At 36.5% G+C, this 24,681-nt stretch overlaps 1 protein-coding gene across 1 annotated transcript in view; it reads right to left on the reverse strand.

Annotated features, from left to right (window-relative positions):
• Positions 1-24,681, reverse strand: part of RNF17 (ring finger protein 17) — a 104,689-nt gene that overhangs the window by 76,141 nt on the left and 3,867 nt on the right. Inside the window, exons 3-11 of the mRNA XM_017537548.2 lie at positions 23,334-23,425; positions 19,869-19,980; positions 18,534-18,614; positions 16,198-16,298; positions 8,721-8,892; positions 7,421-7,497; positions 7,069-7,143; positions 4,455-4,762; positions 634-792 (exon numbers count right to left, since the gene is read on the reverse strand). Coding sequence (XP_017393037.1) covers positions 634-792; positions 4,455-4,762; positions 7,069-7,143; positions 7,421-7,497; positions 8,721-8,892; positions 16,198-16,298; positions 18,534-18,614; positions 19,869-19,980; positions 23,334-23,425 — 1,177 coding nt within the window. The remainder of the gene's footprint in view (positions 1-633; positions 793-4,454; positions 4,763-7,068; positions 7,144-7,420; positions 7,498-8,720; positions 8,893-16,197; positions 16,299-18,533; positions 18,615-19,868; positions 19,981-23,333; positions 23,426-24,681) is intronic.

A 24,681-nucleotide genomic window follows, 5' to 3' on the forward strand; every position in this document is an offset into this window, starting at 1 on the left:
TTGGCTGCTATTAACAGAATGAGAAAAATGCTCTATTAATAAAAATGAATCATAGCTTCATCATATTACAAGGTACAACCAAATTCAATCAACAGTGTTATAAGAAAAATACTTATAGCAAAAGCCTGAACCATGGCAAATTCACATCCTCTCACAATTAAAAGACTGACTGCATTTACAGTGACCCTCTGTGGGGCACTGGGAATGGGTGCCACAGGCCTCCTAAATCTCAGATGTTCAATGCTAGCCCCAACACTAACACATGGCAAGCAAAAGACTGGAGTTACACATGAAGAAGAATCATGTGTAACTAAGACGTTAGAAGCATAGTTCTTCATGGAGACAAAGGGACAGGCTACATAACCTGTCATGGGTTTTGTAGTTTTAAAAGCAATTCACCCTACTACATAATCAAGTTTCTGTACCCATCTCACTCTAATGTGCCAACATTCCATTTTAATCCTTAGCTAATTTACTAAATTTTTATGCTTATTACAAATGAACTTAGAGCAAAAATCTATATTATAACAAGTCTTATATGGGTTGACCAAGTTATAATATATAAATACATTTGATAGTTGCACCTCAGTAATAATAAATTTGATATTTTAACTTGGAGTAGTATTTCATTACCTAGTTCCAAAATGTCAGAAGGATCAAGGTGTGAACTCCTGTTGCAAAATTCATTCACCTTCTTCTCCAGTACTTTTGCGTCTTTTATTTGTGAATACTTCCGAATGTAGAAATGGCAAGGATCTATTACATGGCTTACAAAAACTAGCTCTGCAGAACCTGGATAAAAATGTTTAAGCCACATTAATAAACTATGAGTTACAAATGAATTCACAAAAGCTGAACAACTTTAATAGCTTCTGAAAAAGTGTCTTATGGTATTGTAAACTCTGGAATACTGCATGTAGGCCCCAGGAAGTAGTCTAAACCCTGAAGGATAAAACAAATGGATCGCTGTCAACTTGAACTCTTTAGTAACCTGAACTGCAAATACTTCATATTACTCGCAAAATATTATAAGTGGTATCATAGTCCATGTGATAGTTATGATTCTAAAGTCAGCATATATGCTGTAACTCTACTGTATTACAAAAGTTCAGTTTATTGATGAACATCTTTGGAACTCAGAACCCCTACTGATAATGATTAAGTTTCTAGGATAGCCTACAAAAGCCGGTTCAGTCTATGCTCTACCAATAGAACCAATATAGCTCACAGTCACTCTGAATCCCAAGTCTTATATATCAGGTTAGTCTTATAAATCAGGTGTGAAAAAATGTCCAGGCAGGGCCGTATGCGGTGGCTCACGCCTATAATCCCAATACTTTGGGAGGCCGAGGCAGGTGGATCACGAGGTCAAGAGATCGAGACCAACCTGGTCAACATGGTGAAACCCCATCTCTACTAAAAATACAAAAAAAAAATTAGCTGGGCATGGTGGCGTGTGCCTGTAATCCCAGCTATTCAGGAGGCTGAGGCAGGAGAATTGCCTGAACCCAGGAGGCGGAGGTTGCAGTGAGCTGAGATCACGCCATTGCACTCCAACCTGGGTAACAAGAGCGAAACTCCATCTAAAAAAAAACATGTCCAGGCAAAGCCAAAGTACTGAGATGCATTTAAGGGAATATGTGTGCTTTTTGGTGGGGTGAGTAGAGGTAAAAACAGTCAGAAAATTTTCTTAAGCCAAGTGTCTTCACTAATATGAAAAGATTTCCAAAGTATAACGTTAAGGAAGGAATGCAAAAAACATAACAGTAGTATGCTAGATTTTGTGTTTTTTTTTTAAAAAAAAAAAAAAAAAAAAAAAAAAAACCACCCTACACAAAGATAGAGAGAGGGAGAGAGAAGCCTGGAAAAATAATTAGTGTGTGTTTATTCATAAACGCATGAAGAAAATCTAGAAGAGATGGAGAGACTGAATAGAATAGGCACAGGATGGGGGTAAGTTTCACAGAATATTTTAATATATATTTAATTTCTGAATTAGATCAATGTTTTACATGGTAAAATTGTTTAAAAAACAAAGACTAGGAGGAGTGGAATTGAATACAGCCAAGTATAGATAGATGACAGAAACTGAACAAATGCATCATTTTAACTATCCAATAGAAAATATAAAGAATAATGACCATATTTAGAGTGGAGTAAAAAGATAAATACATACAACTGGGGGTGACATCTGATAGAAGTATAAATTTTGGAAACATTCTTGGCTGAGCACGACGGCTCATGCCTGTAATCCCAGCACTTTGGGAGGCCAAGGAGGGAGGATCGTTTCAGGACAGGAGTTTGAGACCACCCTAGCCGACACAGTGAAACCCCATCTCTACTAAAAATCTCAGCTACTCTGGAGGCTGAGGCATGAGAATCATTTAAGTCTGTGAAGGGTGCTGTGAGCCAAGATTGTGCCACTGCATTCCAGCCTGGGCGACAGAGGGAGACTCTGTCTCAAAAAATATTTTGAAGGAGGCGGTTATTCTTGCCAGAGTCAAAGCTTATTTATTTATTCATTCATTTATTTTTATTTTTATTGAGATGGAGTCTCACTCTTGTTGTCCAAGCTAGAGTGCAGTGGTGTGATCTTGGCTTAACTGAAACTTCCGCCTCCTGAGCTCAAGTGATTCTCCTGCCTCAGCCTCCTGAGTAGCTGGGATTACATGCACCCACCACCACGGCCAGCTAATTTTTGTACTTTTAGTAGAGACGGTTTCACCATGTTGCCGGGCTGGTCTCGAACTTCTGACCTCAGGTGATCCATCTGCCTCGGCCTCCCAAAGTGCTGGGATTACAGGAATGAGCCACCACACCCAGCGTATTTATTTTTGAGATGAGGTCTCACTCTGTCACCCAGGCTGGAGTGTAGTGGTGTGATCTCAGCTCATTGCAACCTCCGCCTCCCAGGCTCAAGTGATCCTCCCACCTCAGGCTCCTGAATACCAGGGACCAGAGGTATGCACCACCACGCCCACTTACGTTTTTGTATTTTTTGTAGAGAGAGGGTTTCACCATGTTGCTCTGGCTGCTTTCAAACTTCTGAGCTCAAGTCATCCACTCACCTTGGCCTCCCAAAGTGCTGTTACAGGTGTGAGCCATGGTGTCTGGCCCCAGAATTAAAACTTTCAACATTAGAAAGGAATATGTTTTAGTTATCAGTGAAATTCACTCTACTTACTACCTCACACTAGGTAAGAGTTATTTACTATACATACAGTAAACTCCACTATATCAAGCTCAGACAGTTGTTACAGTACCTGCTTTTGATCCATAAAGAACAGATGAGATTTTCTGAAGAGGCTTTTTTGGATATCTATGTGTCTCCACAAGATCATCTGTGCTGCATGCTTCATCAAAGAAATAAAGACAACTTGTACTAACTATGTTAATGTTAACAATGACATGCTAGGGTTTTTTTTTTTGGTGTTGTTTTTGTTTTTTGAAATGGAGTTTCGCTCTTGTTGCCCAAGCTTGGCTCACTGCAACCTCCACCTCCCGGGTTCAAGCAATTCTCCTGTCTCAGTCTCCTGAGTAGCTAGGATTACAGGCATGTGCCACCAGCCCTAGCTAATTTTGTATTTTTAGTAGAGACAGGGTTTCTCCATGTTGGTCAAGCTGGTCTTGAACTTCCAACCTCAGGTGATCCACCTGCTTCAGTCTCCCAAAGTACTGGGATTACAGGTGTGAGCACCGCGCCCAGCCGACATCCTAATTTTAAAAAAGCTGTACTTGAATTGGCAAAATACTAGAATGGCAACACCCCTTGTATCAGTGAATAAAGTCATTACAGGTATCTTAAGTAATTTAGACATCAATGATAATACAACGGAAAGAAGTGCGTCCTTTTTTAAAATGTAATTCTGGAGAGTCAACCAATAAAACGGACAAAGGGTAAAAGAAAATAAAAGCTGATCTTGAGAAATGGTTCTAATGGAGATAATCAGTATAAAACTACATAGTGTAGTACTTCACTCCACGTCAATGGCAAGAATACTGACACTGGAAATTTAATCACATACTGTGATATATTTATATGTTATAAAATAGATAACATGATAGTTTATCTTATGTTAAATCTCAAAACAAAGATTGAAGATGTTCTTATTTCAAAGAAAGTAATACAACTATGCCCATAAATCATATCTCATTTATTTATATCTTTTATACAAGACTTGTAAGAACACTAAAAATCTCAGAATACCCTAATTAAACCAGATATTAATTCATACCTCAGAAGGTTAGCTGTATTACTGCATTAAAAATAAAAATTATCCTAACTCTGGAAAATGTAAGAATAGGGGCATGGAATGAACAGGTTTTAAGTCACAATGAGGAATAAGATTATAAGAGCAATTGCATTTCTGTTAAATGCATGGATGAAAAAGGTACCAACTGTATCGAATTACAGATACAAGATCTTTCCCACATGCTTTTACATTTTTACTCACTTTCTATGTTGTCTTCAATAATTTCTTCAATTATCACATCAGGGCTAGATCCCATTTGAGGTAACAGAGCAATGGTTTTAGGGGATGCTGTTGCAGCAATGTCTTTCTGTGGCTGCAAGTTTTTTGCTTCTAAATGTACATTATTTGTCTCAGGTTGCAAAGGAGGTAGTGGTGCTTCATTGGTTAGGACAGACATGTCAATCTTCTTCTTTTCTACTGGTGGGTATGTATCATAACAAGAAAGCCCCTTCTTGTTATTGTATTTCTTCTGAACATTCTGACTAATTTCATTTTCTTGGGGATGACATCTGTTTAAAAATACAGAGATATAAGCTTACAAATACAGAGGTAAATGGTACAACCCTGAATAAGTCACTAGAAATTTCCACAAAGGCCATTAATCTGAATTTTGGGGCATGATTATTCAATAGCCACTCACCCACTGCCAGTTATTTATCCATTCTACTCCATATTTTTCTATCTTCTCCACATATCTAGACAGTTTTTAGGCTATCGAATCTACAAGTATAGAAATTTTACAATGAAATAAGATTGGGTTTCATGAAGTTTGTGTTTCAGTTATTTCATGATGGATTTAGCTTCTTCAGAGATCACTGTTTAAGCAGCTACTGTGGGAGGTCAAGGCGGGCAGATGAAAAGGTCAAGAGATAGAGACTACCCTGGCCAACGTGGTGAAACCCTATCTCTATTAAAAATACAAAAAAAAAAAAAAATAGCTAGGCATGGTGGCACAAGCCTATAGTCCCAGCTACTCAGGAGGCTGAGGCAGGAGAATCGCTTGAACCCGAAAGGCAGAGGTTGTGGTGAGCCAAGATGGCGCCATTGCACTCCGGCCTGGGCAACAAGAGTGAAGCTCTGTCTCAAAAAAAAAAAAAAAAAAAAAGTAATCTCCTTATTTTTACTTTCATGCTTAAAAACTTTTAGTGGCTTTCTACTGCCTAGAGCTATACTGCACAACAGAAATTTTGGTGACAATGGAAATAAGCCATATTATCTAATATAGCAGTGCTTTGGTCTAAATGTTTCAAAATTCATGTTGAAACTTAATTCCCACTGTGGTGATATTAAGAGATGGGGCCTTTGGGACAATTAACGATCAAGTTATGAGGGCTCTGCCCTCATGAATGGATTTGTGCCTTACAACATGTCTGGAGGGAACTAGCTTAGGCGCTTTTGCTCTTCTGCCCTTCCACTGTGTGAAGACATTTATTTGTCCCTTTTTTGCTCTTCTGCCTTTCCACTGTGTGAAGACAGTTATTTGTCCCTTTTTTGCTCTTCTATCCTTTCTGCCACACGAGGACACAGCTTCCAAAGGCACTTCTTAAAGCAGAGATCACGGCCCTCACCAGAAACCAAACCTGCCAGCACCCTGACCTTGGGCTTCTCAGCCTCCAGAACTGCAAGCAAATAAACACCTGCTCTTTATACATTACATAAGAATAAAACACATCTGTTCTTTTTAAATTTTATTATAGCAGCACAAATAGACTACGACAGGTAGTCACTAGCAACAGGTGGCTACTGAACACTTGAAATGTACGCTAATACATTTAGCCTAGGAACTAGATTTTAATTATATTTAGTTTTAATTAATTTATGTCTAAATTTAAATAGCCACATGTGATTAGTGGCTACCATATTGGACAGTATGGATTATAAAGTTCCAACATCATCAGATAGCATACAAAATCTTTTTTTTTTTTTTTTTTTTTTTTTTTTGAGACGGAGTTTCACTCATGTTACCCAGGCTGGAGTGCAATGGCGCGATCTCGGCTCACCGCAACCTCCGCCTCCTGGGTTCAGGCAATTCTCCCGCCTCAGCCTCCTGAGTAGCTGGGACTACAGGCACGCACCACCATGCCCAGCTGATTTTTTGTATTTTTAGTGGAGACGGGGTTTCACCATGTTGACCAGGATGGTCTCGATCTCTTGACCTCGTGATCCACCCGCCTCGGCCTCCCAAAGTGCTGGGATTACAGGCTTGAGCCACCGCACCCGGCCGCATACAAAATCTTTAGGACTTAGCATCTTTGTATTCTTGGGGACACAGAGAATGGAATTACATACACTGTTACCTGAATCTAGCATGCTATTTCACTGCCCATACATTCACTGCCCATAAGATGCCTAATTCCTTTTTGTCCTCCTTTCTACTTGCTACTTAATTTTCACAGAAAAGGGAAAAGAAAATATCTTTCTTTGATATTTTCAGACTCAATTCCCCTGCTTTGCACCTCAAGCAAATTCTGCATTCACGGCTCTAGCAGTTTTGCATTTTATTGTTTACATGTCCTTCTTCCTTTACTTACTGTAATTTATCTGACATTTATCTTAATTATCTAGGGTGTTGGTACCTAGCAGTATTCAATGCTTGATGACTGAATCAATCTCAAAGATAAATTTGACATATATATTGCGGAATACTGATCCCTTCCAGGCCTTTCAAAAAATTTTATACATAGAATTTAATTATAGAAACTCTTAAGTCCTTTATTTTTCAGCTCTTGAATTATACTAAACATCAATTTTTCTGTCTCTTAGATAATGTAGGTACTGTAAGAAACTAATGGCATGTCACCATGATTATACTTACTTTGTTGAGTCCTCAAATTCAATCTTTCCCATATTTTTGAACATATAGATAATCTCACTGCAATTCACATTCAACCTATAATTAAACATTAACATATATGTAAATGTTCTAATACAAATTTATTATGTTGTCTCAACAAAAATCAGTTACTGACATTAAAATAATGAATCAAAAAGGAAACACTTAAATAACTTTCTAAGTTAGCACAAATTATAATTACCTTAATTTGGTTGCTAACTTGGTAAACATTTGTGACCCAAATTTTCAATTTATAACTGCTTACTATTTTAATACATTTAAGTTCTAACACATCTTTAAACTTGTATGGTCTCCTGAACTACGACTTACTCACCTGGGAGGGTTCCTTTGTTTTAGAGAACTAACTTGTGCTAATTCACAATCTGATGTTAATTTCAAAGTCCGGATAATCTAGAATTTAAAAAAAAAAATCATTTATGTGTGAATCTTGTCACAAATAGTAAGATTTTAGAAAGAAAACTATCTTTTAGGTATTTCATTAATTAATGCATTCAGGTTCAATACGGGGCACACAAAGGGATACAGGTAAGTGTGACTTTTGGAGGTATCTATAAATAGTAACAATAGACACTAAAAAATAAGATAGCTACATGATCAGATAAAACTCTGATCAGACTCATTTTGCAACTGTGTTGCTATCTTCAAGTGTTTTCTCTTTTTCTGCCCTATTTTCTTAGCTAGATTAACTAGGATAAAGACCAAATTTTATCACTTTTTTCATCTCCTAGGGTCGCATGTGTAATACAAAGGAAACGACTACTATTGTTTTAGAACTCAAGTCTAGGACACCTAGCCAAGTAGAGTTGTGGCAAATTCTCCTTCTTTAACATTAGAGACTTAGAGGCAGGTAACTAATTAATGGCTACTCTTAACATTAGAGGCAGGTAAACTAATTAATGGCTTCTCTCCTATACAGCTGATTATCCATGAGAAGTGAGATCCTGAAGATTCAGAGATGACTAGAGAAAGATCTATACCCTTAGGGGTTGAGGCAGAAGTCAGCAAAGATTTGTGATTTAATCTCATTCTGCCAAACTATGAGAAATATGTTTTCTTTCTTTCTTTTTTTTTTTTTTTTTTGGCTCAATTCTGCCCCTCAGGCACATGATTAGATGAAGCTGTCTCTTGACTTGCACAATTTGGGAGGAAATGGGAAGAGAAAAACTTTACCAGAATTTTGAATTAAATTTTAAAGTCAAGAGTTGAGAGCCATACCTAAATTGTTCATGTGAAGAAAATAGAGTCCTATTCAGTTTTCTACCCCTACTTTTCCTCATTCTTTTATTCTGTTGTCCTAGAAACCTAAACTTTCACCTCAATGCCATCTTACTTGCTCTCAGATCATGTGTTACAAAGACTTCATTGCACTATTTCCCTAACTAGTCAAAAATAACAAAAGGTCATACAAATTTTACATTGTTTGTCTTAGATTTCAAACATTATTTGATTATAACTTAGATTATCCTAACCTATACTGTCATCAACTTAGAATTCTAAATAATAATACAGGTTACAATAATCTCAAAAACAAATTATTATCTTAAATACTATATTCCAAAGCATATAAAATAAGCTACCACAGAAATAACTCACATTGTGAATTATTAAATTACCTGATTCAGGTCACAATATGTTCTTAGAGAAGGTGATAATTGCAATGCTCTTGCTATGTTCATAGCTGCATTCAAATTATTTCTTTTCTCTTCAATGCAGCTTTTAGTCTTTATTAAATTTGATAGATAAGCATCAGCCGTTCTTGCAAATTCTTCACATAGGTTCTTTTTCCTTCATTTAAGATTCCAAAGTTATTTTGCAGTATTTCATAAATATTTATATAAATCTATAGTAACAGTATCTTTAAGAGTAAGTTCAGTAGTTAATGAATTTAACATAACATGGTTAAATAAGGCATAGAGTGACTGCACTGTATCTGAAAGGGTACTTTTACTTGTTGATAAAATTAACATATAACATGGTAAATGAGGCATTAACTTGAACTGAAATGTATTACAGTTTAAAGCTATGCATAGATAATTAGAGAAAAGCAAATTTTGTAGAAGGCAGGAGATTATAAATAGAGATATACAATATACCATCTAAGGCCTGGAGAAGAATCTGAGCTCAGACTCTTCAGGAAATTAAGACTTACAAAAGCAGTTGTATACACAGGGGAACTGAAAAAGCCACACTGACTCCCAGGCAAGATGCATGCTCAGAAAACATCTAAGAAGATCTTAAGCCTGATCTCATGCTGATCTCAGGGCTCAAGGTACAGACAACTACTCAGTGAAGGACTGTTACAGCAAGAGCCAGTCTGCAAAGACTGGGGGAGGTGGCTATTTTTTCCAATGTCCAATTTCAACAAAAATATAACAGGCACACAAAGGAACAGAAAAACATGACCCATTCAAAGGAAGAAAACAGAGTGGTAGAAACTGTTCTCAGAGAAGCACAGGCATTAGACTCAATAGACAGACGTAAAACAACTGTCTTAACTATGCTTAAAGAGCTAAAGAAAAACATGGACAAAGAACTAGAGAATAATCAGAAAAACAATATGGGGCAAAATGATAATATCAACAGAGAAATTATATAAAGCAGCCGAACAGAAATTCTAAAGATTGTGTTGAAAAATATGGTAATTTTAATTTTTGAAAACCACCAATGGTTCACTTGCAGTTTTGGACAGGTGAAGGAAAAAATGAACCAACTTGAATATAGGACAATTAAAATAATGAAGTCTGAAAAAAATAAAAACAATGAAGAAAAGTGAACAGAGTCTAAGGAACTTGTGGCTCACTATCAAGCAGACTAAGGTATGCATTGTAGGAGTCACAGGAGAAGAGAGAGACAAAGAGACAGAAATTATTTAAAGAAATAATGGCAAAATGAGCTCTATAAATCTAAGAGCTCAAGAACTCCAACTGCTGAAGAACAAGGAGAATCCTCAAACCAGCACGAGAAATGCAATTTGTTAAGTACAAGAGATCCTCAGTAAGATTATCAGCCAATTTCTCAGCAGAAATCTTGGGAGGAAATATTCTTCAGAAGTGAAGGAGAAGTTAAACATTCCCAGATAAACAAAGCTAAGGGAGTTCATTACCAATAGACTTTCAGTATAAGAAATGCTAATGAAAGTCCTTCATGTTAATGTGAAAGAAGGCTACACAGCAACTCAAAGCCATACAATGATAAAAACATCTCCGGTAAAGGTAAATATATAGGCAAATATAAAAACCAGTATTAGTGTAATTTTCATTTATAATTCTACTTTTTATTTTCTACAGAATTTAAAGGACAAATACACAAAATATCTATCTTAACGGGTATACAACATAGAGGAATGTAATTTGTGACATCAAAAAAAAGGGAAGGAGCCCATATGTAAAGCAGTAGAGGTTTTACATGCAACTGAAGTTAAGCTGTCTACTCAATGTAATTCTTATGCATAACCACAAAACCCTATTTACAGAATATGCACAAAAAGAAATGAGAAGGGAAACAAAATTTGTGACTACCAAAAAAAATCAAGTAAACACAAAGGCAGTGATGAAGGAAATAAGCAACAACAAATAAAGCCATAAAACATACAGAAAACAAACCAAATGGCAAAAATCTTCCCTTATTAGTATTTTAAGTGTAAATGGATTAAATTCTCTAATCCAAAGGTACAGATCTGAAGAACAGATAAAAAACATGACCCAACTATATGCTGTCACGAAAATTTAACTTTAGGTTTAAAGACATAGAGAATTTGAAAATGAAAGGACAGAAAAGATAATACACAGATAATTTTAAAATGTGGGGTGGCTCTACTAATTTTAGACAAGATAGACTATTTAGACAAGATGTAACAATTATAAGCATATATGCACCAACATTAGAACCTCAAAACGTAATGAAGCAAACACTCACAGAATTAAAGGGAAAAATAAAACTGTCTATAATAATCATAAGAGACTTCAATATCCCCCCTTCTAATATTGGATAAAACAACCAGTACAGAATCAATAAAGAAACAAATTACTTAAGACAACACTAAAGACTGATTGGACCCAGCAGACATATTTAGAACACTATACCCAACAACATGAGAATAAACATTTTCCTCAAGTGTATACGTAACATTTTGAGACAGGACATGTGTTAGACCATGCTGACTAATGTTTAATGTTCAGTAACATTTATTAGTAAGTCTTAATAAACTTAAAGATTGAAATCCTACAAGGTATCTTTTCTGACTACAATGGAATGACCTAGAAATAACAGAAAAAACAAAACCTGGAAGATTCATAAACGTGTAAAAATTAAACAATATAATCCTAAATCCCAATGGGTCAAAGAAATCACAAGGTAAATTAGGAAAATATCTGGGACAAATGAAGGAAGAACACAAAATTTATGGGACTCTATGAAAGCAATGCTGACAGGAATTTAAATGCTCTTATTTAAAAAGGAACTTGGAAATGAATAACCTAACTTTATACCATAAGTAACTAGAAAAAGACCAAACTAAACTCAAAGCGAAAGGAAGGAAATAAAGATGAGAGAAAAGATAAACACACAACACAGAAAAATGAAAGCAAAGTTTGTCTTCAAGCTTAGAATTAACAAACCTACAATCACACTAAGAAAAAAAGAATCAGATTACCAAAATCAGAAACAAAGTAGGTAAATTACTATCAATTTTATAGAAATAAAAAGGATTAAAAGACTATTATGAACAACTGTACACAAATTGTGTAACCTAGGTGAAATGGGCAAATTCCCAGAAACACATAACCTATCACAATTAACTCATAAAAGTATTTTAAAAATCTGTACAGACTTATAACTAATAAGGAGATAGACTCAGTAATCAAAAAGCATCCCAACAAAGAAAAGCTTTAGACCACATAGCTATACTGGTAAATTATACCAAACATGTAATAATTAATACCAATCTTCCTCAAACTTTTCCAAAATACTTGAAGAGGGAGGAATGTTTCCTAACTCATTCTATGAGGCCAAAATTACCAACTCCGAAACCACACAAAGACATCCAACTATAGACCGGTATCGTTTATAACTATTAATAGAAAATCCTCAGACAAACTAGCAAACCAAATTCAGCAGCACAGTAAGAGAATTATACAACATGACCAAGTGGGATTTATTCCTGGAAAGCAAGAATTGTTCAACATACAAACATCAATGTGTGATTGATGTAACACACCACATATAACAGAAAAAAGCAAAAAACCCAAGTGGTTGTCTCAATTGATGCAGAAAAAGGACCTGACATAATTCACTACCTCACTATAATAAAGACCATATAAGGAAAAACCCATAGTTAGCATCACACTCAATGGTGAAAGATTGAAAGCTTTTCCTATAACATTAGGAACAAGACATACCTGCTTTTGCCACTTCTGTGCAACACAGTAATGAAAGCTCTAGTCAAAGCAATTAGATAAGAAAAAGAAATAAGGTATTCAAATTGGAAAGAAAGAAGTAAAATAATCTTTTTGTATGAAGGTATTTTCTTTGCAGACAACATGACCTTACATGTAGAAAACCCTAAAGATGCCATAAAAATACTAAAGCTAATAAATGCATTCAGCAAAAAAGTAAGATACAAAAATCAATATATAAAAATACAGTGTTTTTCTACACAGTAACAATGAATAATCCCAAAAGAAAATTAAGGAAACAATTCATTTTACAATAGCATCAAAAGAAATAAAATACTTAGGAATAAACTTAAGAAGTAAAAAACTTGTATATAAAATTGCTGAAAGAAATTAAAGGCACAAATAAATGAGAAGACATCCCACGTGCATATATTGTTCATGTCAATACTACACAAATTGATCTAAAATTCGATGCACTACCTAAAAAATCCCAATGACATTTTTTGTGAAAACTGAAAAATCCATCCTAAAAGTCATACGAAATCTTAAGAGACCCTGCAAGACAATCTTGCAAAAGGATAAAGCTGTAGGACTCAAATATTCTGATTTTAAAGCTTGCTACAAAACTACAGTAATCAAAACAGTGTGGTACTAGCATAAGGAAAAACATTCAGAACAACTGAATAAAACAGAAATCCTAGAAATAATCCTTCACATATATGGTGGGCTCATTTTTGACAAAGATGCCAAGAACATTCAATGGGGGAAGGACAATCTTTTCAACAAACAGTGCTGGGAAAACTGGATAACCAATTCAAAAGGATGAAGTTGGATCCTTACTTTATACCATACACAAATATTAACTAAAAATGAATCAAAGATCTAAACATAAGAACTATAAAACTCTTAGAAGAAAATACACGGAAAAGGCATCATGATGTTAGATTTGGTAATGACATCTTGAATACGACACCAAAAGCACAAGCAACAAAATAAACAACTGGACTTAATAAAATTAAAAACTATTGTGGATCAAAGGACATTGTCAAGAGAGTGAAAAGACAACCCACAAATCAGAGAAAATATTTGTAAGTCACATAGATAAAAATTTAATATCCAAAATATATAAAGAACTCCTACAACCCAACAGCAACAAAGTAAATGATCCAATTCCAAAATGGACAAAGGACCTGAATAAATACTTTTTTGAAGACATACAAATGGCCGATAAGCACATGAAAGGATGCACATTACCAGTCATTAGAAAAATACAAACCAGACCATAATAATACTCCATTTCACGCTTATTAGAATGGCTACTATCAAAAAAGAAAAACAACAAAAAACAACCTTGTGTATTGCTGGTGGGAAAGTAAAATGGTACATGCAGCCACTGTGGAAATCGGTGTGGCAGTTCCTTAAAAAGTTAAACACAGGCCAGGTACAGTGGTTCACGCCTATAATCCCAGTGCTTTGGAAGGCCAAGGTGGGAGAATGGCTTGAGCCTAAGAGTTCAAGACCAGTCCTGGCAACATAGCAAGACCTCATCTCTACAAAAAATGAAAAATTAGCCAGGTGTGGTGGTATGCACTTATAGTACCAGCTACTCTGGAGTCTAAGGTGGGAGGATCTCTTGAACCTGACAGTCTGAGATTGCATCACCGTATTCCAGCCTGGGTAACAAAGCTAGAGTCTGTGTCACCACCAACAACAAAAAAGTTAAACAGAATTACCACATACCTAAACTGTAAGCATAAGAAGGGCTAAAAGGAAAAAAACACAATTGCCTTTCCAAGGGAAAAAAAAAAAACATGGTTAAAGGTAACTTGTGTTATGTGTATTTCACTACCATAACAAAATAAACTCATGCACATGAACTATTACTTGAATGTTATAATTAAAGACCAAATGTGAGACTGTACCAACATGGAGAATATAGTATCAACCAATTCATGCATAGATTGAGCCTATGTTCCAGGAATCCTCAGGAATTTTTTTTTTCTTTGAGATGGAGTTTCACTTGTCACCCAGGCTGGAATGCAATGGCATGATCTTGGGTCACTGCAACCTCCACCTCCCAGGTTCAAGTGATTCTCCAGCCTCAGCCTCCCAAGTAGCTAGGATTACAGGCATGAGCCACCCCGCCTGGCCAGGAAATTTTTTTAAAAGCACCTAAAAAATGATTTAGGAGTCAACTGGACAAATGATGTTACTAAATATATTACTTTGAGCATGCTACAACTTCAAAGAGCTTGTTTCTTGAAATGCATAAGAGAGGGAATATCTACTGTACCTCTGTCATGTTAGTAAAGATAATATATGTCAAATGGCTTTCTAAATAGGTAACAGATGTATATAAGTTCAAGGTATTTAGCAATGCCTATTAGGTTTCTGCTCTGTTGCAAAAAAGCACATGAAAAAATGACAGATCTATAAAAAACTATGTATTTTCCTAAATATATAGAATTCCACAACATAAGTTATAAAAATCTTTTTCTGTGCTAACTGCTTTAAGAAAAAAGTTTATTTACTTTTTTGAGATGGGGGTCTCACTTTGTCACTCAGGCTGGAGTACATTGGCAGGATCACCGCTGTCTTCAGTCTTGACCTCTTGGGCTCAACAAATCCTCCCACCTCAGCCTCCCATGTAGCTGGGACTACAGAAATGCACACGATGCCTGGCTACTTTTTTTTGCTACTTTTTTTTGTACAGATAGGGTCTCACTACATTGCCCAGGCTGGTCTCAAGCTCCTGAGCTCAAGCATCCTCCCATCCCAGCCTCCCAAAGTGAGCTGAGACAGGATGATCACCTTGTGATCCTACAGGTATGAGCCAGTGCACCTGGCCCAAGCTTGTTTACTTTAACAGTTAACAGCTTCAGCTGGGCACTGTGGTGCACACCCGTAATCTCAGCACTTTAGGAGCTTGAGGCAGGACCATCTCTTGAGGTCAGGAGTTTGGGACCAGCCTGGACAATATAGTGAGATACTTGTCTCAAAAAAAAAAAAAAATTAAAACCCACAAAATTAGCTGGATGTGGTGGTGTGTGCCTGTAGTTCCAGCTACTTGGAAGGCTGAGGTGGGAGAATCACTTCAGCCCGGGAGCTTGAGGCTGCACTGAGCTATTATCACACCACTGCACTCCCGCCTGGGCAACGATGCAAAACTCTGTCTCAAACAACCATTAGCTTCAGCACCAGAAGGTAAAACCCCAAATTTTTGAAAGCTTACACATTTTCAAGTTCTAAAAATCAGTCTGTAGGGACCACCAACTTTCAAACTTGTTTAAAGTTACCCATTACTTGGTGGCTCACACCTGTAATCCCAGCACTTTGGGAGGCTGAGGCAGGTGGATCACGAGGTCAGGAGTTCAAGACCAACTTGGCCAACAGAGTGAAACCTCGTCTCTACTAAAAACACAAAAATATTAGGGGGGACGTGGTGGCAGGCACCTGTAATTTCAGCTACTCATAAGGCTGGGGCAGGAGAATTGCTTGAACCTGGAAGGCGGAGGTTACAGTGAGCCAAGGTGGCACCACTGCACTCCAGCCCAGGTGACACTGCGAGACTCCGTCTCAAAAAAANAAAAAAAAAAAAAAAAAAATTACCCATTATTTCATTCTAAACAAATGAATACAATGACAAGTTAGTGTTAAAAATTTCCATTTCATTCAGTCTGTATTTTTAAGTTACTACCTGGAATCAAAAAGAGCCGTAAGTTGGTCAAACTGTTTCTCCACAACTTCTATAACACTTTCTGTCTCCTCTCTTGTTTGCTTCTGCATGTGTTCAAGTATCTGGAAAAAAGACAAAGACTTAATTTTGGAATTTTTATTTTGTAGAAGTTGTAGAATTTTGGAAGTCAAAGGTACTTTCTAAACTCTTCAAAGTAACACAAGAGGTAATTATAATATAAATAGAATATGTCACAAGGTTCAACTTTAAATCTTGTAACTTGTGAGCAAGACTGTATCTTTTTTGTTTGTTTTACTGAGACAGGGTCTCACTTGGTTGCTGCCCAGGCTGGAGTGCAGTAGGCTGAGCATTGCTCACTGTAACCTTGAACTCCTGGGCTCCTGCCTTGGCCTCCTCAGTAGCAATGACTACAGGCACACAGCTCCATGTCGAACTCTTTTTTTCTTTTTTGCAGGTGAGGGTAGGGACAAGTTCTCATTATGTTGCCCAGGCTGGTCTCAAACTCCTGGCCTGAAGTAATCCTCCTGCCCTGGCCTCCCAAAACACTGGGATTACAGGTGTGAGCCACCACATCTGGCTTTGTTGGCATTTTCTATTGATAATATGGCAACAACACCTAAAAAAATCCACTGATGTGTGTACACTAAATTTTTTTCTTATTCCTTTTTATCATTACAGGAAACAAGTCATTTTAAGTAGCTGAATTTCTCTTTGATAGGATTCCCTGGATTTAATAAAATATTAAGTATTACACAATCTTAGTATTTTTGAAGTTTTAAGTACTGTTGCTTGAATCCATGACCCCTTTTTTCCTCCCAATTTCTCCCATTTAGAATAGAAATGTCTTATTCCTGTTTCACCAATGTATTTTAGAAGCAAGCAAGTTCTTGTCTCATTTCATGGGCTCATAGACAGGAATTCTGCCCTAGGATGAATCACATCTCGAGTCTTCACCAATACCTGACTTAGAAGGTCAGATTTTAATTATTTATTTATTTATTTATTTTTTAAGAGACAGAGTTTCACTCTGTCAACCAGGCTGGAGTGCAGTGACATCATCTCAGCTCACTGCAACCTCTGCCTCCCTGGTTCAAGTGATTCTCGTGCCTCAGCCTCCCAGTAGTTGGAACTACAGATATCTGCCACCATGCTCAACTTTTTGTTTTTCTGGTTTTTTTTTTTTTTTTTTTTTTTTGAGACTGAGTCTCTCTCTCTACCCAGGTGGGAGTGCAGTGGCACGATCTGGGCTCACTCACTGATCTGGGCACTCTGCCTCCTGGGTTCAGGCAATTCTCCTGCCTCAGCCTCCCGAGTAGCTGGGATTACAGGCACAGGCCACCATGCCCGACTAATTTTTGTATTTTTAATAGTGATGGGGTTTAGCCATGTTGACCAGGCTGGTCTTGAACTCTTGATCTCAAGTGATCTGCCCACCTTGGCCTCCCAAAGTGCTGGGATTACAGGAGTGAGCAAGGGTGCTGGCCCAGAAAGTGAGGTTTTTATACTTATAACTGATGCTGCAATGGGTTAAATTTTGGGGGATGTTGGCATGTGGTAAATGCATCTTGCATTGAGAAGGACATGAATACTGAGCACTAGAGGGCACTGTTTTGAGTTGGATTGTGTCCCCACTCTCCCAAATTCAGATACTGAAGTCCTAACCTCTGGTTAATTTACCACTGATTTGCTCTTCTCTACTATATCTGGTACTAGTTATTGCTTATCACAGGTGACATCCTTTTTTCCCCTTTTTCTCTCAATGTTAGTTTTTCTCTAAAAACTCTTCTAGCTTATTACTTTTATTCCTCTTCAGAAACGACTTTTGATAGTGATCCTTAGCCAGTCAAAAATGTTTTGTCCTTCTCTGCAAAAAAGCAGCCACAACATAATCAGCTACACCCTTTTGATTTCCTTGATTGTAAATTTTGTTGCTAGGTGCTGAAGAGCTTGTTTTGTGTCACCAAATGAGAGAGTCTCTTTTGGAAGGCAGAGTAAGAAGAGAGAGAGAGAGAGAGACTCCTTCTGTAAGGTGGGGATAACAGCAAACAGTGAGTAAATGTTGAAAAAATAATCTGCAATGCTTCTGAGACAAAATTCAGCCCACAGCAAGTAGATTTCATGGTTCCTTATTAAAGCTCGAATTTTATTAACTTCCTAGCACAGCAATGCTACAAGACCAATCTTGGCAGGCCATGGGAAAAGTTTCCCATTCTTTTTTAGATTATCTTAATAACCCAGTGCTAAGCTCTAACCTCAGTGTTAACATATCCAAATATACACGCTTAAAGAGGACATGCTTTACTTCATGATAGAATTTAATCATGCAAAGTGCTTACTTTTCCAGCAATACTTAATTGTTCAAAATTGTGGTGTGCTGTCTTCAATGCTTCATCAATTTCTTCTGCAGTGTTAGTGTCCTAAGAAAGGAGGGGAATCACACACAAATATAATACTAAAAAACATATGCTTAGATATGTATATTATAGTTGCAAAAAATTCAGGCTACCATTTTGGTTACAAAAGCAACATAGACTCACTACAGAAAAGTTAAAACAAGCAACAAAAATAACGGTCAATCCTGCTTACCTGGAGATAAAAACCATTCATATTTTAGAGCTTTGATTAGACCATTCCAGATTTTTTTTAGAAAGGTATATTCTTTTAATAGGATCATGCCCTGTAATAATCTTTTCAACTTAAAACTACCTTGAACAATTTATCATGGCAAGACATGTATACATATAAAAATTATAAATAGTTCTTAAGAAAAAAAAGATTATAATTTGACTCCATTAAGATTTACACTTGAAGGAAAAGGAGTAAAATTAAGTGCTTTTTCTGCTTTCTCTGTCCATTGACTTTTTTTTTTTTTTTTTTTTTTGAGACAGAGTCTTGCCCAGGCTAGAGTACGGTGGTGCTAACTCCACTTACTGCAACCTCCGCCTCCCAGGTTCAAGCCATTCTCATGCCTCAGCCTTGAGAGTAGCTGGAATTATAGGTGTGTACCACCACAATTGGCTAATTTTTGCATTTTTAGTAGAGATGGGGTTTCACCAAGTCAGCCAGGCTGTTCTTGAATACTTGGCCTCAAGTGATCTGCCCGCCTCGGCCTCCCAAAGTGCTTGGGGTTACAGGCAGGAGCCACTGCGCCCGGCTTTCACTAATGATCTTAACGCAAAAATTTAATACTTCACTCAACATCATTTTGGAATTTGTTCTATTTCTAATCTTAATACATTATTTAAAGTTATCAGGAGTAGACAAAAAGTAAAATTCAATCTTGAGCAATAACATTAACAACAACAAATGCAGTTAGGCCTTTTGGTTGCCATTTAAATCACTGGAAAAAAATCACACTTAAAATTTAAAAACTTGTGCTTTATATGTTTCACAGAACCTAGGATTCAGTAACTAGTTTCAAAGGAAAGAAGCTTCACACATGTAAATATCAAGAACTTTGAAACAGAGTTACTCAAAGGTAGAATGGGTTGCCCTGAAAGAAAAGAGAACTGTGTAAACACAGAACAAAACAGATTCAAGTAGGACAGTGAGCTTACTTCTGTTACCTATAAATTTCCAAAAGAATCTATAATTATAGAAGAAAGTTAAGCTACTAGAGACCAAGTCAAACGTTTGCGTTCATCGTACTTCATGACCAACGTATTTCATACCAACATTACAGCTGATGAGTTCAAAACAGTCCTGTGTGTGGATGCTGAATGTTCTAAACCAGTAGTTAGCTGATCAGCAGTCTTCTTAAAGTCCTGAGAACAATTCTTTATCCTGAAAAGTGTCAAATATATTATTTTATTTTTTGAGACAGGATTTTTCTGTCACCCAGGCTGCAGTGCAGTGGCACCATTATGGCTCACTGCAGCCTCAACTTCCCAGGCTCCAGCAATCCTCCCACCTTAGCTGGGATCCTCCCAATTAGCTGGGACCATAGGTGTGTGGCACCGCACTCGGTTAATTTTTGTTTTTTGTAGAGATGAAATTTCAAAATGTTGCCCAGGTTGGTCTCAAACTCCTAAGCTCAAGCAATCCACCTGCCTCAATCTCTCAAAGTGCTGGAATTACAGTCACGAGCCACTGTGCCTGGCCCAAGTACATTATTTTAAACACCAACATTAATGTAATGATTTTAATCTTCTATTCAGATTTTTACCATAAAAAATAACTCATGACTTATAAGAACATGTACAGTGAGTTATCAATTAACTATAAATGCAAAGAGAGAAACCATAAGTAAATATGCTTTCATACAAATTTTAAAGAAAACAAATTCCAAAAACAATGGCTTAAAGTATATATTGTGTTTTAATTACAGTACTTAATTACTGGTCCTTATGTGGTATTTTTTGGTACAAATGATGATAATCACTGAAATGTGTTAAGCTCATCAATTAAAGTGAGTGTTTATACATACAAAGCCAGCTACTAAAAAGCATGTACTCAACAAGTCTGGAGAATTTACAAAGAGGTAATGAATTTAACTAGGCAAGTTAATGGCAAAGAAAAAGTTCATTGCATTGTCTAGTATATAGAAGTCAGAGTTTTATTTATTTATTTATTTCAGATACGGAGTCCCACTGTGTTGCCCAGCTTGGTCTTGAACTCCTGGACTCAAGTGATCCTCCTGCCTCAGTCTCCCACGGTGCTAGGATTACAGGCATGAGCCATCATGCCCAGCAAGTTTTATCTTTATATAACCATATTGGCTAGCACACTGTAACCAGTGTTTGCTGAGTTAACAACAGCTTATAGCTTATGGAGGAAACTATGATGTTTAAATGTTACTCTTATGCAGAAAAATACTAAACCAAATAATTTCTAAACATTCTATTACTTTGAAAAGTGAATGTTCATGTTCTTAAAAACATGAATGCATTAGCCCCGAGGATTCCATTATTGAATTCCTGTTTCAAAACGTTAAAAACAAATCAGTGAAGAAATGAGCCAAGGGTTACTGTAATTTAAAAATATACAACCATTTAAAACCAAACTGTACCTTAAATAATAGTTACTAAAATAAGTATAATTGACATAAATTTAATTTTTTAAATGGTTATTTGGAACAAATTTGGGTATTTTCTGGTTAAGATGGATTCCTCTACCTCTGAAAGTAAAATTTCACTTTGCAACTCTGACATTATACATATAAAGAGTACAATCTGGTCTGGCTTGCATGACATGTCAGAAAATTTCACACAGCAGTACAGATCTCTAGTTTGAGGAAAAAAGATCTGGCAACACTGGGTTGATCTTAACACATAGCAATAATTGGCTACAGCTGACTAACAACTGCATCCTTTGGAGGGAGTAAGCCCTCGGCATCAACTGCTATCCTCACCATTCATTGTTTCAACTCAGTTGACCTGACCACCCAGTAACTTATCTGCTTAACTCCTGTAGGTGTTCAAATTTGGAAGCCCTAATTTTGATAAAAATGGCTACTCCACGGGGACTCATAATAAGCCAGAAGATTATCTTAAAGGTTTATTCTAATAACTCTACATAGAGCTCATGGAGGACGTGACCAGTGGTATAGGAGTTGGGAGCAGTACTGGTATTCAATAAACCTAGTTTTACATTCTGGTTCTGTGAATAACCAGCTGCCAGACTTTAGCTAAGTGGTTTTACTACCCAAAGAAAATGGCTACAACCATTTTTTGTTTTTTTTTTTTTTCTAAGTACTCATTTAGGTCTGGAAAGAGAAGCTACAGTTGTAATATGAAGTGCCAGGAATTCTAGACTGAAGAATTTTGAATTTTAATTGAATAATCAATAAACAACTATAGCATAAAGCAGAGTCTGATAAGGAGCTAAACAAAAGAACAAGAGAAATAAGGCAGTAGAAATGAAAACAGGTTATGGATATAGGAGATACTATGGAAGTCATCTAACGGGAGTAAAATTAATGCAATAGGAGGAACTGAGGTGATTTATAAATACTTGATGCCATTAACAAAATTGGAGAGCTCCACATGAAATTGTTCCTTGAAAGAATCTTGTTTTATTTCTTGCATAGTCTACTACCATACTAACTATGCTTTAAAAAGTTATATACAATTTACCATCTGAGTACGGTTCTAGGAAATTGATCAGAAGGTCCTTTAACACTTAAAAAGTTACAAAAATCAAACACGTAATAAACATTGCATGTTTACCCTGTGTCCCAAACCAGAGATATAAAGAGGAATAAAATGTTCTCCATTCTCTTAAAAGGGCTTACAGACTAGCAGGGAAAGACAAACAGAAACATTAATTATTAAGTGAAATAATCAGTAACATGTACTCATCTCTAGCTCGGTGTATTAAAAAAATAAACTCAAAAAGAGAATCTATTAATGCATACATGTGTAAAGTCTCATACAATAATGCAAAAATGAATAAAAGAACTCCAAAGGTATTATTTCTCCTATAAATCACTTCTCAAACCAACTCTTCACTAAGTCTTCCACTATACTGTACTTGCGCTACTTTTAAGAATGAAGAGAACCTGGGTGCAGTGGCTCATGCCTACAATCCCAGCACTTTGAGAGGTTGAAGCAGAAGGATCACTTAAAGTTAGGAGTTTGAGACCAGCTTGGGCAACACAATGAGATTCCCCATCTACAAAAATAAAAATTAAAAATCAGCTGTGCATGCTGGTGCATGCCTGTAGTCCTAGATACTCCAGAGGCTGAGGTGAGAAGCTAGCTTGAGCCCAAGAGTCTGAGGCTGCAAGTGAGCCATGATCACAACCACTGCACTCCAGCCTGGGTGACACAGTGGGACCCCATCTCTCAAACAACTCAGAATTTAAAAAATTTTTAAAAAGAATCAAGAGAAGACTAAGCTTTTTCTTTCTCTATAACTTCCTTTCATCCAGCACGGGTAACTTTAACCAGTATCACTTTCAGCCTTTCTTGATTGGTAATCCTTAAATTTCTTTAAGTAAGGACAAACAAATGCTGCTTCTTTAAAGAGCTGGAGTCTCCATTCCACTGACAGCTAAAATGAATTATGAACTTAAAGAGCACTCCATAAACAGTGGGTTAGAAATACAGATTTAAGAATGGCATTATCAGTAATTCTAAAACTATTCCAGTAACACACTGACTCTAAATATTCAAATAAATACACATGGGACATACGTCTTAGGCTGCAGTTTTGCCATTACAGGGTCTTCTTTAAAACATCCAGCCATTAGGTAGTAGCCTTGTCTAGTATTCACAGCTGTAGCAACCTTAGGACGAAATAAGGGTTTAAAAAAACAAGACAGTTATCCAATACATTGTTTATCCAGAACCTAAACAACTATTTAAGTGTACCTTTCATAAAGTTAATACCCTAAAAAGCCCGAAATCCTCTGTAAATCAAGGAGAAAACTGTACTTATATGATGTTTTGATCCATTTTAATCTTTGAAAGAAATCAGGAATGTGGCAACTATTAATTTTTAGTTAATTAAGAAAAACACTTCATTCTACCGTAATTCTAAAGGAAATATTAGCAATACTTTCAATTTTACTTTAAAAATTTTAGGCCAGGCACAGGGGCTCACACCTATTATCCTAGCACTTTGGGAGACCGAGGTGGGTGGATTACCTGAGGTCAGGAGTTCGAGACCAGCCTGGCCAACATGGTGAAACTCGGTCTCTGCTAAAAATACCAAAAAAAAAAAAAAAAATAGCTGGGCATGGTGGCGGGCACCTAAAATCCCAGCTACTCGGGAGGCTGAGGCAGGAGATTCGCTTGAACCTAGGAGATGGAGGCTGCAGTAAGCCAAAACTATGCTATTGCACTCCAGCCTGGGAAACAAGAGTAAAATTCTGTCTCTCCAAAAAAAAAAAAGAGGGGAGGAGGATGGGACAGGTCACTTATCTCTAAAAGTTAAAACTAGTCAAAATGATACAAAATAGATTTATCACAACATTAAAATCAAACTTAGTATTTGTAAACACATTATAAACACTCTTACCCATTATCCAAAATCCTAAATAGTACAAGTATAATAATTTAAGAACATTAAATATGAAATCATTTGCCAAAAAAGGCAAAAAGTACTGTTCAAACATTTAAAAAAATATATTAAAACAGGACAGATATGGACACAGATAGTTCCAGCTGCCTGCTTTCTTTTCCCTTCACTTATTTTTCACCCACAAGACTGAATCCATCGGGGATCTACCACAACCACAGGAGGAGGGCTCACTTCATCTTAACCACATAGCCAACCACATCTGAGAAGCCCCATGTCAAAAAAAGAGAACAGGTTAGGAATTTCCCACAATAATATATCCAAAATAGGCAGCTTCTGATATGTAATTTGTTATAATTGAAACTTTTACTAATTACAATATATGGGTTTTTTTTTAAAACCATATTTAACTTGCAAGCCAGTTAATCCAAACCTAAATAATGAAGGGTTATTTAGTAGTCTGGAAGCTTAGAAAGAACTTTTACATAATTCAGATTTGATTCTTAGCAATCCTAGGAGATA

This window comes from Cebus imitator, unplaced genomic scaffold (genome assembly GCF_001604975.1).
Source record: "Cebus imitator isolate Cc_AM_T3 unplaced genomic scaffold, Cebus_imitator-1.0 Scaffold103, whole genome shotgun sequence".
Taxonomy (NCBI): Eukaryota; Metazoa; Chordata; class Mammalia; order Primates; family Cebidae; genus Cebus; species Cebus imitator.